Below are 18,167 nucleotides of genomic sequence, written 5' to 3' on the forward strand. Positions count from 1 at the left end.
TTATAAAGAGAAATGATATGTCCACAACATTTTTACAACATTTTTACAACAAATCCTAAGTGGCAGGATGTTACTGGTTGTTATTGTTGGGGCAAAAAAGTAATCTTAGTGTTAGGTTCAAATTTGAACCAATAACAACTAACCACCTATGATTTGTTGTAAAAATGTTGTAAAAATGTTGTGGACGTAGCTCCTAAATTTTAGACATTTCTTCTTATAAATTACCACTTTTATTTGGAATTCAAATTAATTCTCACTAAAGCTAACTTGCACATAAATGCTAGAGGAAGTTGCTAAAAAATTGGACATTATCCTTATCTAATTACACAACTCACACAGTATACTAATTTCAAATTAAAATGAATGCAAATTATTATTTTTTACAAAAAAAAAAAGTAGAAGAGTCATTGAGCACACGCGAATACTCAAAGGCTAATATAAGTTGATTAAGTTATACTATTTTGCAGGGTGCATGAGTCCCATTAACCCCATTAAAAGTGAAAATATAATTGAATTTCTGTCTAGTGACCAGTTCCATTAGATACGTTGAGATGCGGACACGTGTCCGTATCCTAAAGTGTCTAATAAAATTGGTCATTGGGAAGAAGCCTCTACTCACTTAAAAATTATATATTGATAAAGCCAGTTATCATGAAATAAAAAATTTATAATTTAATTCCTATCTACACATTTTTTTTTAAAAATCAAATCATATATTGGCGAAACAAAGTGCTATCATATTAATACGAACCACGCGGCGTAGATTTTTTTTTTTGAGAGAAAAAAAAAAAAATCTACGCCGCGTGGAAAAGCATAATAACCGTAAGCTCTACGCGCACACAAACGCTAATATATAATAATATTTGTAGTGTATAGACACGCGGCGTACAGCATACTCCATCCAGGTCCGTTCTGTGTAGAACAACCGTAAGCTCTACGCGCACACAAACACTAATAAAGACTCCTCCCATTCCCTCCTAACCTTTCAAGCGCTCTGATTCCATCCAATATTCTTTCTTTTGGCGCAAAAACCAGCCCAAATCAAAAACTCTCGAGTCCCAGACTCCCAACAACCACCCAAAAAACAAAAAAAAAAAGCTCAGAAGTCCCAACCGCACAACTTAAATGCGGTTATATTTTGCCTATTAGACTTCTAGTTGAGAAATGAGCAGAGCACCTTCCCAGTACTTTTCCTCTTTCTCACAGCTTTCTGAATTTTCAAACTGTCAACCAAACGCGTTTCTGATATAAAAAAAACATATAATAAATATCAAATTTATAAATATATAATCCCAAAACAGAGAATCGCTTGCGATACCTAACACTGTTCTCTTCACTTCGAATCTGTTTCTTTCTTTCTTTCTTTCTATTGAGAGTATTATCTGATATCTCTACAGGTAAAGCATCTTCTATCCTTAATCTATACCCTCTTTACGACAACGTTTTATATTAATCGTCTCTGTGAATGAATAAACTATAAGTGGAGAACTTGTTTGGTTGCCGACAAATCCAAGCTATTTGAAAACCAAAACACACTCCTCCGAGGATTTTTTTATTTATTTTTTAAATTTGGATGTCCTTGTCGACCAAACGGAGCCTAAAACGGAAATGGAATTCCTGAACAGGATTTCGATCCGTTCGGGGAATCGATTGCGTGAATTGTCGTTGATTTCTCAAAGTTTAGCCAGAGATATTGGGGGTTCATTTTGCGATTTTCTTTCTAGGAGGTGTAGGAATTTTGTGCCTACCATTTCTACAATTTTCGTTTTTTTGGTTCTTCATAATTATTGTTTTTTTGATCAAATGCGACGTATAAGCAAGCATGTATGTAAGTTTTGTGACATTGTGTTCTGTTTATAAATCTAGAGTTCTTTGACTATATTATGCATCGATGGGAATTTGGTATGTTTTAATTCACTTCCGAATCTACTCCATAGTTTAATCTAACATTGAATACGTTTCATTGATTAAATATGTTTGTGTTTCCTGTAAATTGTTAGCATTGTAAAGTATGTTAATTGATTTAGGAGTATACTCATTGTTTTCCCAAAAAAAAAAACATACTAGTCTAATTGCATGGACGTGGTTTTAGTGAACTTCGAAATAGATTAGTTGTTACTTAATTGTCAAAGTTGATGATTTTGTTTGATCTGCAGTTGGGAATTCGTAATGGGTGATACAGTATCTGATAATAGTTTGAAGGACTTCTACATTCCAAATTACATACTTGTACCCGGGTCAGAAGTAAAAGATGTTTCCCATGTACCTGCCTGTCCAGTGATAGTTTTCATTAATTCTAAAAGCGGAGGCCAGTTGGGAGGGGAGCTTCTTGTTACATATCAAGCTGTACTAAATAAAAACCAGGTAATTCTATGACTTGCTCACAAGTTGAATTCAACTTAGGATAGGATATATGCAGTTGTGGTTAGAATATTCATTATCCGTGATGTGATTAAAAATTCGGGTGAATAATTTTTTTCAGGTTTTTGATTTGGGAGAAAAGGCCCCTGATAAGGTGCTACACCAGCTCTATGTTACTTTAGGAATTCTTAAGAAGAATGGAGATACTTTGGCAACTGAAATTGAGAAGAGACTGAGAATAATTGTGAGTGGACATTTTAAATTATGGCTCATGTTGTTTCCTTCCCCAATTCCCTTACACACACGCGCATGCCTAAGCGCGCGCACATACTTATGGCTTATACATTTTCACTGTAATATATACATTAGGTTGCTGGTGGAGATGGTACTGCCGGCTGGCTCCTTGGAGTAGTATGTGATCTCAAACTACCACAGCCACCTCCAATTGCAACAGTGCCATTGGGAACTGGAAACAACCTACCATTTTCTTTTGGATGGGTAAGATTCAATGCTTACTGGTCCTGGGAAGATGAAATTATTGAATTGTAATGTTGGTTATTCTGGATTAATTTTCTTATTTTAGTTCTTGATTGCGTAGATCAGGAACTGCTACTAATGACATGGAATATTTCTTGCATATAACAATTATCTACATTTGTTATGTGTTGCTACATTTAATACTTGTCATAGGAGAAAACATAACCTCTCTTTTTTTTTTTTTTTAAAATTTTAAATTTTATAATATATATATTGCTTTTAAAGAAAGCTTTACTCTGTGTCTCACCTGGTAGCAATGCTAATATACATATTTTAGTCATGCATGAAAATGCAAAATCCTGGGGCTGCTTAGCCTTTTATTTTCTTCTTGAGAAACATTGTTTCATATATGTGGAGCATTAAAAGCTTTGTTGACATGGTCACTGGTAATTTACAGGGAAAGAAAAATCCAGGTACTGACTGTCAATCTGTGGAGTTTTTCTTGAATCAAGTTAAGATTGCAAAGGAAATGAAAATTGACAGGTACATTCTACTTCAAGCTTTGACTTAATTTGACATGCACACAAACACACAATCTCAGAAAAGTATAAATGTTTTTAGCATCATTGCATGGTGTACTAATGACACTCCCGGATACATATTTAAAATTGCTGTGTTGCCTCAATGTGGCTGATTATTGTAAGACTTGAATTCGACAAGTTAGAATAACTTGTGATAAGGAGCTTTGCCACAAAGAGTTCGTCCAGTTGTAATTCCTACTTATAGACATTTGATCGGATGCATGCTTAGTATGTACTATTCTTGGTTGGCTATGTGAATCTATGCTGCGATTTCATTCATGTTAGGTTAATTTGATAGTGGAAAAATCGTTGTAATGTCTTTGCTTGTAACCTTGCCTCCCACTTTTTTGGCCTTTCTAATTGTCTCTTTGGAGCCTTAGTAGATCTGAACAGAGGGAATGAGACTAAAACCTAATATGCTGTATCAAAACAAACATGAAGTGGAGAATCCAGCCAGAAATTTTGGAATTTCGGTGTGAGGGAAAACAAGGAAAAGTAAATCCTTTTTGTCAAAATATAGATGAGACATGTAAATAGTAATATTTCATACAATTTTCATTCAAATGCAATGCATGAAATGCATCCATTCCTAAGCTCTTGTCATTGGAAATTTTAATATTTTGATTTAGGTTCAAAACTCAGTGCTATGCTATCATCATCTTACCCATACTCCTCTCAACAATATTTTGTTTTTAATTCTTTTTTTTTTAAGGAAAAAATTATACAGAAATGATTTCTTAAAAATGGACTACATGATGATGTACTAGTGAGCACTTTAACTACTGGTTGAGCATTTTAACTACTGGTTGAGCATGTTCATATTAATAGCTATGATTAACTGAGACCATAAATAACTTTGCATAATCTTTATGTTTGGAATAAATGAATGATGATCCTATTTTATTATTTAATTATTTACCTTTTATTGCATTTGTGTGGTCTCTCTCCTGCTTTTCAGCTGGCATATTTTAATGAGGATGAGGGCTCCAAAAGAAGGATCTTGTGACCCTATTGCACCTCTTGAACTACCCCATTCTTTGCATGCATTTCATCGTGTCTCCCAAACAGATACATTGAATATGGTGAGTCTTCATATTACTCTTCTTCCCCGTACTCTCATGCTCTTTTTTCCTTTGTTTATTTTATATAATTAATTCTAAATTTGCTGCCTGCATATGAAGAAAAAAGATATATGCTCAATACTATACTTACTGTATGATTTTTTTTTGGAATCTCTCTTTAAATTGTTCTAGATAGCAATAGGCCATTATAGTAATTCTTCAAAGAAACTCTGTGGTACCAGAGGTGAACTCTTGAACTCTGTCAAAATGTGAACTTCAAAGTACTAAAAGAATTAAAATTTATTAATTCTTAAAATAAAGTCCTTGGGTTCTCATGTGCAGGTAGTAATAGGCCCTTTTAGTCTAGATACCATAATATAAGTTCTAACTTGGGTTATATTTGTATCATGTTAATTTACAACTCGAACCATGCAGGGAGCTTGTATATCTTTCTTTTGTTTTCCATGTGTTCTAAATTTTGCTTCATTTAAATTTGGCATTGACTTGTTTGCTTAATGGCAAATTATCTATTTGCTATTTTCAGGAGGGCTACCATACATTTCGTGGGGGATTTTGGAACTACTTCAGCATAGGTAAGAAATTTTAGAATGTTTGTCTAGGTTTCTCACGATCTTTCAGAGGCATATGGTGACAAAGAACAATTTATAAACCTTTGACATCACAATCCAAGAAAATTAAAGAAAACAAAATATTAAGAAAAGATGAAAAGTAACAAAATTTTTACAAATATCTAATATAATGCAAAGTTTCTGATTGCTCTTGTTGCCCATGCCCTAGCAAATTTCTTCATTGTCTCAGTTTAATTACTTTTAGATTTTAGAATATTGTTGTTTGTCATCAATCTTAATAAAGGTTTATATGATCTGTGTTGCCATACCTTCACACTTAAGGTTGTTGCCGACTTTCTTAACCAATATACTTTTCTTATGTTCAGGAATGGATGCTCAAGTATCGTATGCATTTCACTCTGAGAGAAAGTTGCACCCAGAAAAATTTAAAAATCAGTTAGTCAATCAGGTACTACTACTGTATTTCTGCAATTAGTAATCACTAGAAATTGCCAAGTGCCAACCCCAACCTCCTTCCTGCTCCCCTACTCATCCACATTGTGATATGAAGCATTTAAATATGAGAAAACTTGTCATGACATAATTCTTTAGTTTTCTAAAATTAATTTTCTAGAGAAAAAGGTGATTGTCTATGATTTAATATTTGGTTTCTGGGACCACCCTAATTGAATATATGATACACAAAACTTAACTTATTTGTAGTCTGCACGCTGTTTTAGATTTTAGAAATAGATGATTTATCATAAGACACATTTAATTTGTTAGAAATGCCAAGAGCCTTGTAGATCACTGGCTTAGCCTGCCATCCTTTATTAGGAGAGTTAGTGTTAGAATCTCTTCTCCCACATTTCTGTAACTATTGAATTATCAAAAGAAAAAAGATTTGTTATGACCTGGGCGTAACCAGTCCCTTTTCCTGATTGCTTTTGTACAAGAGTCACTAATTATTGCCCTTCATTTTATATTTTCTTGATGGGTCAGAGTACTTATTTGAAGCTTGGATGCACTCAAGGATGGTTTTGTGCTTCTCTATTTCATCCTTCTTCACGGTGAGTATCCTGATAGGTGATTGTAATTTGCATAGAGATAAACTAAAATTTACTACTTTGCTTGACATTTGTATGATCAAAGGTTTTATATTTTGCAAAGATAATTAATATTGAAGCCTGTGGGTTTCTGTTTCTAGCTTATTTCCTGTTGTGTTCTGTTCATAATTATTGGGCTATGTTGTTTGTTCTCCAGATAACAGTTTGCCTGTCTTTTCAATAGTCTTGTTATGTTAGATTAAGATGTTGGACCCCTAGATAATCTTCTTTGAAAGATATATCCGTATTTGTTTAATACATTTTTTATTCATTAATTTATGTGTGAAAATTCTGTTAATGTTCTTCCACTGTACTGCAATTACTTTAAACTACTTGACATACCAAGCAGCTCCTCTTGGTTCATTTGAGTTGTGGGAGCTCAGACCTTGTGTTTTAACCTGTTTCTGTCTAACCTATGAAGTGTATAGATACTTTTTTACTGAAATTATTTAAAGGTTTTCCGGCCTAGGTCTCCTTAATTTGCAATTTCTTTTAAGGGTACAAATAGAGTTTATTTACGTTTATTTTTTGAGCTAAGTTGTCAGACTCAGAACTTCAGATAGGTTCATGTGGGGTCTTCAGGGTAATTTGCTGGGACACTTAAGAATATGGATTTGGTGTATGTATTGCACAGTTTAATTCTGATTCTAGTCTTACCTGTCTGCTGTCTAGAACGGTAGTTAATATGAAAATGTCCACATGTCTGGATTGCCTGGCTAAATTTGTCTTCAACTTTACTGGTCTTCTGTCCGTTGTTTATGACAGTGAAAATGGCTTAATCTTCTTTCAGGAACATTGCACATCTGACAAAGGTTAGGATCATGAAAAGACAAGGTCAATGGGAGGATCTGAAAATACCTCGCAGGTAAGACATATATACTAATGTTCTGTTTCACTCTTAGTATCCTTGTATGTGCTTTTATCATTGGTAACAGTTGTGTTGTATTTTTCTTTAAAAAAAATGTGCACCTAATGATATTTCAGTGCAAGCTTTGTGTTTTAACAGTATTTGTGTGTGTGTATTTTCGTACAAAACGCCCTATTCAAAAAAGTTTAGAGAAAATTGCAGATTACCCCCCTCCACCTCCTGCTGATAATATCTTTTGCAATTTACTCACTGACTTTTCTATTGTGTTACCAAACTCCGGGAAGTTTGGAGTATATTGAAATTATTAAGTTTCCATCCAATGAAATAGATTCTGCACACGCGAGATGCACATCGGATGTTGCAGACATATATACCACTTGAGTAGAAAGACCCTGCCAGTAGTCATTTCCAGCATTGTCATCTTCTAGCACCTGATCCTCCCATCAATGTGACCACTTTACACCACTCCACTCTCCACATCCCCAACCAAACACAGTGGATAAGGGGATGTGGACTCCTGCAACACTTCACACCACTCTACTTTCTGCATCCTCATTTCCAGTCTTCACCTCCCCAATCCCAGGCTTGTACAAGTCCTTGAAATCTCAAACCCCAGCATTGCACTTGGTACAGCCCCATAACCATAACTAGGATTCCATATAGGTAATGGTCCTAAAAAATCAGCCAATTTGGGTTTCATGAAGTGGGTGGGGCCAGAGCTAGAGGTAGGGCAGGCAACCAGGTGGATGGCAAAGGTGGTTGTTGGTTTGGGAGGTTGTGGAGCCATGTGAGAGCTTTGTGGTTGAGGAATTGGAGGATGAAGTCGAGTTTCTTGGAGGTGGGCTGAATTGAATTGGAAGAGATGTCATCATTTGGGTTCCATTGGAGGAGGAGGAAGAGGAGTAGAAGTGACGTTTAAAGAATCTAGGAGTAATGAGTGGATTGGTGGTGATGAAGAAGAAAGAAAATGATCCTGCTTATGTGTGTGTTTGGGTGCAACTGGGACAGAACAAAGAGAGGAGTGGTTGATTAGTAGAGATTTGAGTATTTTCATCTGTTAGCTTGGATAGAAGTTCATGATTTCAATTTAGTCTAAAGCCAAACTTCAGGGCATTTTAGTGATAGTTTCAAAAGGGTGAGGAGGTAAATGAAATACGTGTAAACATGGGATAATCTGTAATGTCCCAAAAATATTAATTATTGTTGAGCATGCTTTGTACTTTCACCCTTCCCTTTCCATGATTCCCATCAACTCTAGATGCAATATTTGACTCATTTATTTTTTCTGTTTTTTTAAGGGTTGACTCCTCATTTCACTGACACACTTTCTTTCATTGCAGCATTAGGTCTATTGTTTGCCTTAACTTGCCCAGTTTTTCTGGTGGACTTAATCCTTGGGGAACTCCACATAGGAAGAAATCGCATGATGTTAGTTCTGATTCTCTCTCTGTCTCTCTAAATTTTTTATTAAACAAAAAAATTACTGTACAGTCTTTGTCCAAAAAGGCAAAAACTAACAGTTCAGAAATACCTCTTGGCAATACATTTGAACTTCTATTTCTGAATAAATTTGCAGAGGGACCTAACTCCCCCGTATGTGGATGATGGTGTAATTGAGATTGTCGGTTTTAGAGATGCTTGGCATGGGCTTGTTTTGCTCTCTCCAAATGGACATGGGACTCGTCTTGCACAGGTAGGAGCTAGATTAAGCTTTGTCAAAGTAATATTTGTTGCATACTCATGTTTTATTCTGCTCTTTAGTTCAAACACAAATCAAATTCCTGTCTCTGAGTTTTAAGCTTTATTGTCCTGTCTGCACGTAGGCAAATAGAATCCGTTTCGAGTTCCATAAGGGTGCAGCTGACCATACATTCATGAGAATTGATGGGGAGCCATGGAAACAACCCCTCCCAGATGATGATGATACCGTTGTGGTAGAAATTTCAAACCTTGGCCAAGTGAGCATGCTTGCCACCCCAAATTGCCGATCTAAAAGTGTGTATGACCCTTCTTCACCTGTTGGTCACCTTGATGAAGAAGAGGATAGTGCTGAAGAATCCCTGGAAGATTGGGAAGAACGAAGGAAGTTTGGTGCAGCTGACACTTTTAAATTTCCCGATGAGTTTGACATAGCTCATCTCAGTTAATTACCTAAGACCTGACCCATTCTTCTTTTGCACATATACTTTTCTTTCTTATACTTCATTAGCCTTCATTTTCTTATTGCGTTTGAGTTATTTTTAGTAGATGTGAATGTGATCCAATTGAGTATACTGCAGCCAATGCTGGTATGCTATTGGCAGTATACATTCTTGTAAACAGCTTTTCTTGCCTCTGTAAATTTGAAATTCTTTTACACAATTACAGTCATATACATGTATAATTTTTTGAAAACATCCCAGTGGATCCTGAATCATCCAAGGACTCTCTCTCTCTCTCTCTCACATTTATTTTTTTAATGGAAATGCTAATGGATGCCCTTAGGGCAATGGTTAATAATCTATTTAAAAAAAGTTTTTATGGGAAAAAAAAAAAAGCAATTAATGTTTTGACAGTTTTTTTCATTCCCATAAAAGTGGGTCAAAACTTTCTTAAAATGATGTCAAAACTTTCTGTTAGCATGACCCTTTTTTTAATTATAAAATTTATTATGGCATGAATTTTATAAATATAAAAATGGCTAAAATATTTTTTTGGTCTATAAAATGGCTAAAATAGTCCAGGTCTTTGTTCCTTTTTAAAATTTATAAATTTTCTTATAAAAAAATTTATAAATTTTTATTTCCGTCCTTTAAATTTTAAATATTATATATTTAGTTTTTCCGTTCACTCATGTTAAGATTTGGGGTGAAAATAATTTATGTGATATTTCAATGACAAAAATAGAATCTAAACTATATCAATAGTGTATCTAAAATATGAGTAATTCTTAGGTACTCCCGGAGCACGAAGAATGGTGCTCATTCCTCTCACATTTATGGTGGGGTCCGCTCATTAAATTCATGGTGGGGTCTATCATGAATGTGAGAGGAGGGAGCACCATTTCACTATACTCCGAGAGTACCTAAGAATTTTCCCTAAAATATAGTTTCAATTCTTTCGTCACCCTAAAATAGGTTTAATTAAAGTGGACAGAAGGATTAGGGACGAAAATAATTTTTTTTATATTTTAGGAATGAAATAGAACATGTTTTATATGTAAGGATATAAAAGAACATTTTTACCTTTAAAAAAATTTTGAAGTCTAAGTTGGAACTGATATTTGAGAAATGATATATCCACAACATTTTTACAACAAATCCTAAGTGGCAGGATGTTACTGGTTGTTATTGTTGGGGCAAAAAAGTAATCTTAGTGTTAGGTTCAAATTTGAACTAATAACAACTAACCACCTATGATTTGTTGTAAAAATGTTGTAAAAATGTTGTGGACGTAGCACCTCTTTTGATATTTGGTTCTTTGGCCACTATTTACACAATAAGCGGGATCTTTCACTCTCTCTCTCTCTCTCTCTCTCTCTCCACATCACACTACTATTGAACAATGTCTCAAGGACAGCGGTTGACTGTACTTCCCCTATTTTAGTTTGATTAAATAATATTGAAGCTTATTAAAAAAAATAAAGAACAATATTTATCTTACCATACTAGTCAATATTTACGATATTAGCCATTAATCTAGTACAAACACCCCTTAAAATGTGCCACATAAAATGCTATATGAGTATACCTTTTTAGGTGTTTATTGAATTTGATGTGGATCTCAAGTTAGTCATAAAGATTGAGAGGATATTGTAACTATTTTTATAATGAGAAATGATATGTCCACAATATTTTTACAACAAGTATTAAGTGATAGGTTGTTACTGGTTGTTATTGTTGGGGCAAAAAGTAATTTTAGCGTTAGGTTCAAATTTGAACTAATAACAACTAACTACCTATGACTTGTTGTGAAAATATTGTGAAAATGTTGTGGACGTAGCACCTCTCTTTTATAATTATGGATTTATTTCATAATTTTTCACTTCAAGGAGAAATGGTTTTATGTGTGAAAATTTTTTGTTAATTCTTGTGTTGATTGATATTTTGGCCTGATAATTTTGGTGATAATGATTTTTATAGTTTTTGAAATTTATTAAAATTTGTTAATTGATTTTCTTAAATTTTTTTTAAAAGAAGACTAGATTTGGGACCCAACTATATGAACTATGACACAAAAGTCTAAAAGAATTCAATGGGCTATTTTGGCTGATTGAAAATTTTCTGTTTATTTACGCTCTGTTTGTTTCAGCATTAACGTTTTCTGGAAAATGGTTCATTTTCTAAAGAGCATTTTCTAGAAAACTATCTCATTTTCTAATGTTTGATAACGACCTTGAAAATGAGGTTGAGAATGTATTCTGGTGTTTGGTATGCAATTTTTTCAAAATATTTCTTGTATAATTTAAAACATGTATATTATGTAAACTAACTAATGTAATCATTATAAATTAAAAAACCAAGAATGAATTTGGTTTTTATACTAAAATTTTGAAAATATACAATCAAAATTAATTAGTTATCAAATTTTTATGATCTCTACCACTCATCTTGTTTATATATATATATATAGATAGTAACGTATGTATGTACACACACACATATCAATCATTTGCCTATATATATATATATATATAAATTTGACAAGAGAATATATTTTCAATAAATATAAATAGTGATAACTTTTAATTATCTACTCTTTTTGTTGGTATACTAATTGTTTATTATGATCAACCACAAGTCTTCAATATTATTCTAAATTATGTATTTACATAATGTACTGCATGATGTATCATCACTGCATAGTATCTGCCAACAAAAAAAGTATTTACCAACAAATGCAATTCTCCTAAACAATTATCATTCATTATATAACAATATTATTAGTCCAAGGCAAATATTGTCCCATGTAAAAGCAATTTAGAGCAATATAGGTACTATGTTTAAAAATTTTATCTCATTCATTCTTTCTTCTTCTTTTTCTTCTTCTTTTTTTTGCACTTTATGTATGAAAAAGAAGTAATTTCTGCCTGGAGAAATAGTTAGAGAGAGAGAGAGATCTATGGGAAGAGGAGAGACCAGAGTTAATCACAGTGAGGGTGTGAGGAGAGAAAAAGCAAAGGGAAGAGAGAAAAAGTGAGAAAACTTACTATGAGAGAGAAAAGATGCCAAAAAATTATGTTTCCCACGGCTATAGACGAAGATAATATTTATAGAAGATGCAACGCGTGAGAGAGAGATTGTTTTCCAAAAATTTTTTTTGGAAAACAACCTATAGAAAATAAGCCTTATTTTTATTAGAATTTTCCGTTGACCAAAGATAGTTTTCCATTGACTACTTTTTTTTAGTGCTACCAAACACTGGAAAATGTGGAAAACTATCTTTACAGAAAGTTTTCTAGTGAAACAAACAGAGCGTTAAAGGCATCTTACACTACTCCTTCCAAGCAGCCGGAGCTGCATAGTAGTTAAGAGATTCCTTTTTAGAGCATTTAGTATTGGGGCTTGTTTAAAAGCCTCAAAATGGTATTTTACCATGCATTCACAAACATTGAAAGTATGCATTACGCTAAGTTGTAATTGTAAAAAAAATACCATTGTGCTATTGTATCCTCTTACAAGTAACCTTATATAATATTATTTTATTGTGTCTTCAATTTTTTATTAATAGAAAGAGGTTAGATGGTTTTGTGTTGTATATTTTATTGTGTAGATATATATTATTTTAATGTATTGTATAGGAAAATAAAAGTTGAGATGTTGAATGTGTTGTAAAATGGTATGGTATAATAGATAAAGTAGTTTTTGAGATGATAAAATGAAATTTTTTGAAGAAACTAGATGCGAATGCTCTTAGGATTCCACAATTCTACTAACTAAAACACCCCTCTTCACATGGTCCATGGAAAGTTTAAGGCTAAAGGTTAGGCGAAAATGGGCAAATGCCTCATTTCCCAAACTAATTAGGGAAATACCCCTCTTTTGAAACTCAATTTTGAGAGAAATGCCCTTATTTTGAAACTCGATTTTCTCAAAATCGAGTTTCAAAAAAAAAAAATTTCTAGAGCTCTATAGTGACGTTTTAAGGACCTATAGTGACGTTTTAAGGACCTATAGTGGCGTTTTGGAACTCGAGCTCCATGAACTCGAGTTCCATGCAAGGTTTTTTTATTTTATTTTATTTATATATTTTTTTATACCTATAACTCGATATCATGGAGCTCGAGTTCCAAAACGCCACTATAGGCTTCTTAAAACGTCACTATAGGCTCCTTAAAACACCACTATATGGCTTAACTCGATTTTGAGAAAATCGAGTTTCAAAAGAGAAGTATTTCCCTAATTAGTTTGGGAAAGGGGATATAATGCTGTTTTTTTTTTGTGCGAAAAGGGCATTTGCCCATTTTGGCCCTAAAGGTTATGTTTGGTAATAATTTTTGTTTTTTATTTTCAAAAACTTGTTTTTGATATTATAAAGAAAAAACAATTTCTTTTTTTGGTATTTTTGAAATCAAAAACATGTTCGGTTAGTTGAAATTAAAAAAAAAAATAGTTTTTTGAAGAAAAAAAAAAGAAAATACTAAAATATGTTGTTACTAGGATTTGAACTCTAATGCTAACTCATTAAATAAGACGAATTCATTAAATTAAATGCGTGTTTTCATTGACTTTTGAAAATTAGAAACTAAAAACAACATTTTGCATGTTTTCAGTTTCCTTCACAAATTGAGTTTCAAGAACGGTTTTTATTTCCTGTAAATTTTGTGTTGTCAAACAAGTTTTTTAGTTTCAAAAATAAAAAATTATTTTTGGAAACAGAAAATAAGAAAAAAAAAAAACAGTTACCAAGCATACCGTTAGACCCTTCTTGATCCCTCACTTCTGGAACTTGCAGAACTCATTCCTATTTATCAACAGCACACAATTCCAATTTACTCATTCGGCCATTCCTACAACTAGGAAGAGTAATCGAATATTGGTTTGTGGTTCAACAACTGAAATTGCATAGGTAGTAGGAACGAAACACTTGTCCAAGTGGGAGATATGGCATACAAAATAAAAAATTCAAGTAATATTTATAGAACTTTTATATTACAAATACAATTTATAATCATTTTGCTAATACTATATTATTAGGCCGTATGTTTCAATTAGCTCAATTGGTAGAATATTTTATCATTGAATTAGGAACTTGAAATTCAATGTTGCATCCACGGTCCACCAAAAAGAAACTGATTAATTTTTTGTCTTAGTAATAAAGAGTAATTATCATGATGGAATGAATGTTATAGGTTCAAATCATATTATATATCATACGACTTGGTTGAATGTTGGGACTATTTCATCTTTTTTTACACCCAAATGTAGATTTAATTTTCTGAAAAATTGAAAACAAAACCCTACCCAAACAAAAATATTATTGGGGCCCACTATTTTAAAAAATGAAAATGAAAAACATTTTGAAAATAGTGGAACAAAACAGGCTCTTAACATAATTACCTCATATTCTCAACATTTTGAGAGTACTGCAATGTATTATTCTCCCCTCTCAAATACTAATAGTGGGTTTTACTAATTAAACCTATGATATATATATATATTGATAGCGAACTTGAAAACTTACATTAAACGGAAGAAAACATTACATCATGATAGAGAGCTTGTTCCAAGAAACAAGAATTCTATTCCATCCAAACCATAAAGTCAACAATACTAATAGCATGTTTTGCTAAGAGATGGGCAGGTTTATTCCTTGTCTACATACATGAGAAAACAACCATTTCCTAACATCATGACAAGAGCTTTGAATCCCATAAATTATATGCATAACCGAAGCTGACGGAGATGATAAACCTTGAAGGGCATGAACCACATTGAGAGAGTCACCTTCTAAAATGAACTCCTGTAATCCCACATCTTTGGCAAATTGCAATCCAGATTTAAATGCTTTGGCTTGCACCTTTAAATGACCTAAAGGAGCATGGATTTTTTTGCTCAATGCAGCCACAACCAAACCATTAGCATCCCGAATTATCACACACACACCCTAGATTCCTTCCTTTCTTTGAAAACAGCTCCATCCACATTCACTTTATACAACTGATTTGAGGGAGGCAACCAACATTGTTGGACCATAGGTTCAGTTAGTAATGGTATAGCAGTAACAGTGGCTTCCTGAAATTTCAGCAGCCAAAGAGAAGCATCATGACACAACTCCAAATCACCAAGCCGCTTACCTGTTAGGATTAGTGCCCTTAAATCCTATTGTATGATGTTATGTATGATATTATGTATGACTTAATATTGTGATTGATAAAGTTATTTTATTATTATCTAAAATAATGGTAACATGAATATGGGACATTATCATATAGTCCATGAGATGCATTGTATGTGATTTATGTGAAAAGTCACAGAAGATGTAAATCACAAGTTCTTTGTAAACTCAGAATTAATAGTTCGTAGTCGGTGATGAAATTGGGCATTTCATCTGCGAAGACTATAACATGTCAACTAAGATGATTTGTCTTGATCATGGAAGTGGAAACTTCTAGTTGATATGTTGATATGTTTTAAGAGTTGAAACATATTGAACTGGACTGTGAGATTTATTATTCTTCTAACGACTGTCAAATGAATAATAAATCTCACGACTTCTATTTGCATGAACTCTTAATCTTGAGAGAATAATGGACCTGATCATGAAGTGTAGGTTGCTTTGATATAACAGGAGTGAGATCTGAAGTGACGGTCAAAACCTCAGTATGTTGGGCAGCCACATTTAGTGTTTGATGGAACATATATTCTCAATATGAAATTCATAGCCTCTTGATGGAGATATAAAATATTCCCTTGAGATAAATTTAATGGTTTCAGTTATTCAGAGAGTTAGGCCTAACCACTTTAGTAAGAAATTACTAAAGTATATATTTATGAAATTGGATTTCATAAATATATAATGAATAACTTTAAAGAATTAAACCGGGTACTCAAGGATAAGATGTAGTAATTTACAAAGTGGCAGTCTACATTTATGACTTTGTGTTACTACGAATATTTTATGAAGGGGTTACGTGTATAATAAAGTCTTGGGATATAATTTATTAATAAGGCCTAGGGTGCAATTATATTTATATAGTGGTATTAAATATAATTAATGGTAACTTTGGACTTGTCAAGAGTTGACGGAAAAGCCCAAGGCCCATTGGAGCTAGTGTCTTATTGGTCCCACTCCAAGCCACACACTAAAGCCCAATTGGAAAGGCCCAATAGGCCAGCCCAATTAGATAATCAGTTAGTTATAAAGGGAGAAACATATAGAATTTTTATAAGAAGAGATTAGAAAAGAAAAAGAAACGGTGTGTGAGAGAGTGTGAGACACACTTTCATTCCCCTTTTGAAAAACTGATTGAGAGACCACACATCTTGGGCGTAAAGTGAAATTGGAGTGAAGATTAAAAGTGTTCCCAAGTGCTTCCAATCTTTGTTTTGAATTTCTCCACACCAAGGTACGCTATCTTGTTCTTAAATTCTGAAATTTACATTGTGCACGTTATCAATCATGAATGAAATAGATCCTAGTTCGTTGCTTCTGCTGTGAGTTTTGTATGAATTACAAAACCAGATTTTTTCCTTCATTACCACCATTATGAGTTTCATTCCGGTTACCCCACAACCTCCAAACAATCGTTCCCATCAAAGCAATTGCATAATCATCACAATGATCAACCATTATCATCTTCCATGCTAAGTCCATAAAACTATTGAACTGACTTGCACCAGCCGGATTAAAAATCTCTGAATAGCTCCACACATATTTTGCTCTCGAACATGACCAAAATAGATGGCCTGAAGTTTCGGGTTCTAACATGCATTCCTCACAAAAACCATCAGATAATACCTTACGTCGCTTGAAATTCACTTTTGTTGGAAGAACATCACGGCAAGCCCGCCATAAAAAATGTCAAGTAAACCTATGATACAATTCACCATTTAAATGAAAGGAGAGAGTATCATATTGTTGAGTATTCCGTTAGCAACTAATAATTTTTCCTAAGAATAATTTTAGGACCACAACCTATTTAACACTTTACTACAATTATTTTATATAACAGGTTGTAATTGGTTGCTTGACACTTTTACATGAATCCACAATTTTTTTTCTCTACTATTCATAAAAAGTCACGTAGAAAAATTGTAGCAAAATGTATGGAATCTAAATAATTTATTTTAAGTTTTGGGCTGAAGATAATAATTTATGTGATAACAAAAATAGAATCTAAAACTATATCAATATTGTATCTAAAATATCGTTTCAATTCTTTTTTCACCCCTAAAATAGGTTTAATAAAAGTGGACAGTAGGATTAGGGACGAAATATATATATATATATATATATATATATATTATTTATTTTAGGAATGAAGAGAACATGTATTATATGGAAGGATAAAAAAGAAAATTTTTACGTTTAAAAAAAAAAGTTGAAGCCTGATTTGGAACTGATATTAGTAGTAGGAGGTGGGTCCCTTTTGGTCAATAATCCAATATGGAGGGACCCACTAACATGGGGGAGATCCCCTCATCATGATAACCCCACTAAGGGGAGGGTATAAATAGAAGGAGAGAGGTAGGAATGGGGGTTGAAAATTTTGGGGAAAGTGAAATATGAGAGTAGTGAGGAAAAATGCATCTCGGAATTAAGGAATCTTATTTGGATTTCAGGAAAATTGCTTGGTTGCCTAGAAGTCATCTCGGCTGAGCCAAGATCAAGAGTGTAAAGGGCCAAAGTAACATCTTAACTCCATTGGTAACTTGAGAGGCCACTTCTTAGATCTCCCATTGTGGGATAAACCTAACCCAGAGTACAAGTAAATTGGGGTTGAGACCCAAAAGCATAAGATTGTTGGGAACGGACCACCACCACCCTTAAAATGTGCCAAATAAAATGCTATCTACACAACTATACTAGAGTTGTTTTAGTTGTTTATTGTATTTGGTGTGAATCTCAAGTTAGACATAAAGCTTGAGATGATATTGTAACTGTTTTTATTATTATGGATTTATTAGGAGTTTGTTACATGGTTTTTCCCTTCAAGGAGAAAG

At 33.3% G+C, this 18,167-nt stretch overlaps 1 protein-coding gene across 2 annotated transcripts; it reads left to right on the top strand.

Annotated features, from left to right (window-relative positions):
* Nucleotides 1–1,261: 1,261 nt before the first annotated feature.
* On the top strand, nucleotides 1,262–9,419 carry LOC142638148 (diacylglycerol kinase 1-like). 2 transcript variants are annotated; one of them, XM_075812148.1, is made up of 13 exons: nucleotides 1,262–1,397; nucleotides 2,157–2,364; nucleotides 2,483–2,605; nucleotides 2,731–2,859; nucleotides 3,296–3,381; nucleotides 4,378–4,501; nucleotides 5,025–5,073; nucleotides 5,436–5,518; nucleotides 6,052–6,119; nucleotides 6,946–7,020; nucleotides 8,364–8,451; nucleotides 8,600–8,716; nucleotides 8,847–9,419. In XM_075812148.1, the coding sequence occupies exons 2-13, from the start codon at nucleotides 2,170–2,172 to the stop codon at nucleotides 9,168–9,170; spliced, it is 1,461 nt and encodes a 486-aa protein (XP_075668263.1). In that variant the 5' UTR covers nucleotides 1,262–1,397; nucleotides 2,157–2,169; the 3' UTR covers nucleotides 9,171–9,419. The 2 variants fall into 2 exon arrangements, with proteins under 2 accessions (XP_075668263.1, XP_075668262.1); XM_075812147.1 differs by lacking the exon at nucleotides 1,262–1,397 and adding an exon at nucleotides 1,495–1,727.
* The last annotated feature ends 8,748 nt before the right edge of the window (nucleotides 9,420–18,167 follow it).

This window comes from Castanea sativa, chromosome 6, assembly GCF_040712315.1.
Source record: "Castanea sativa cultivar Marrone di Chiusa Pesio chromosome 6, ASM4071231v1".
Classification (NCBI taxonomy): domain Eukaryota; kingdom Viridiplantae; phylum Streptophyta; class Magnoliopsida; order Fagales; family Fagaceae; genus Castanea; species Castanea sativa.

What these genes read in the sequence shown, in the direction of transcription:
- LOC142638148 (XM_075812147.1), top strand. Translation starts at nt 1,609, where the DNA reads ATGGAATTCCTGAACAGGATTTCGATCCGTTCGGGGAATCGATTGCGT. An exon ending in TGCGATTTTCTTTCTAGGAG is followed by an intron (nt 1,728 to 2,156) that starts GTGTAGGAATTT and finishes TTTGATCTGCAG; the next exon opens with TTGGGAATTCGTAATGGGTG. An exon ending in CTGTACTAAATAAAAACCAG is followed by an intron (nt 2,365 to 2,482) that starts GTAATTCTATGA and finishes AATTTTTTTCAG; the next exon opens with GTTTTTGATTTGGGAGAAAA.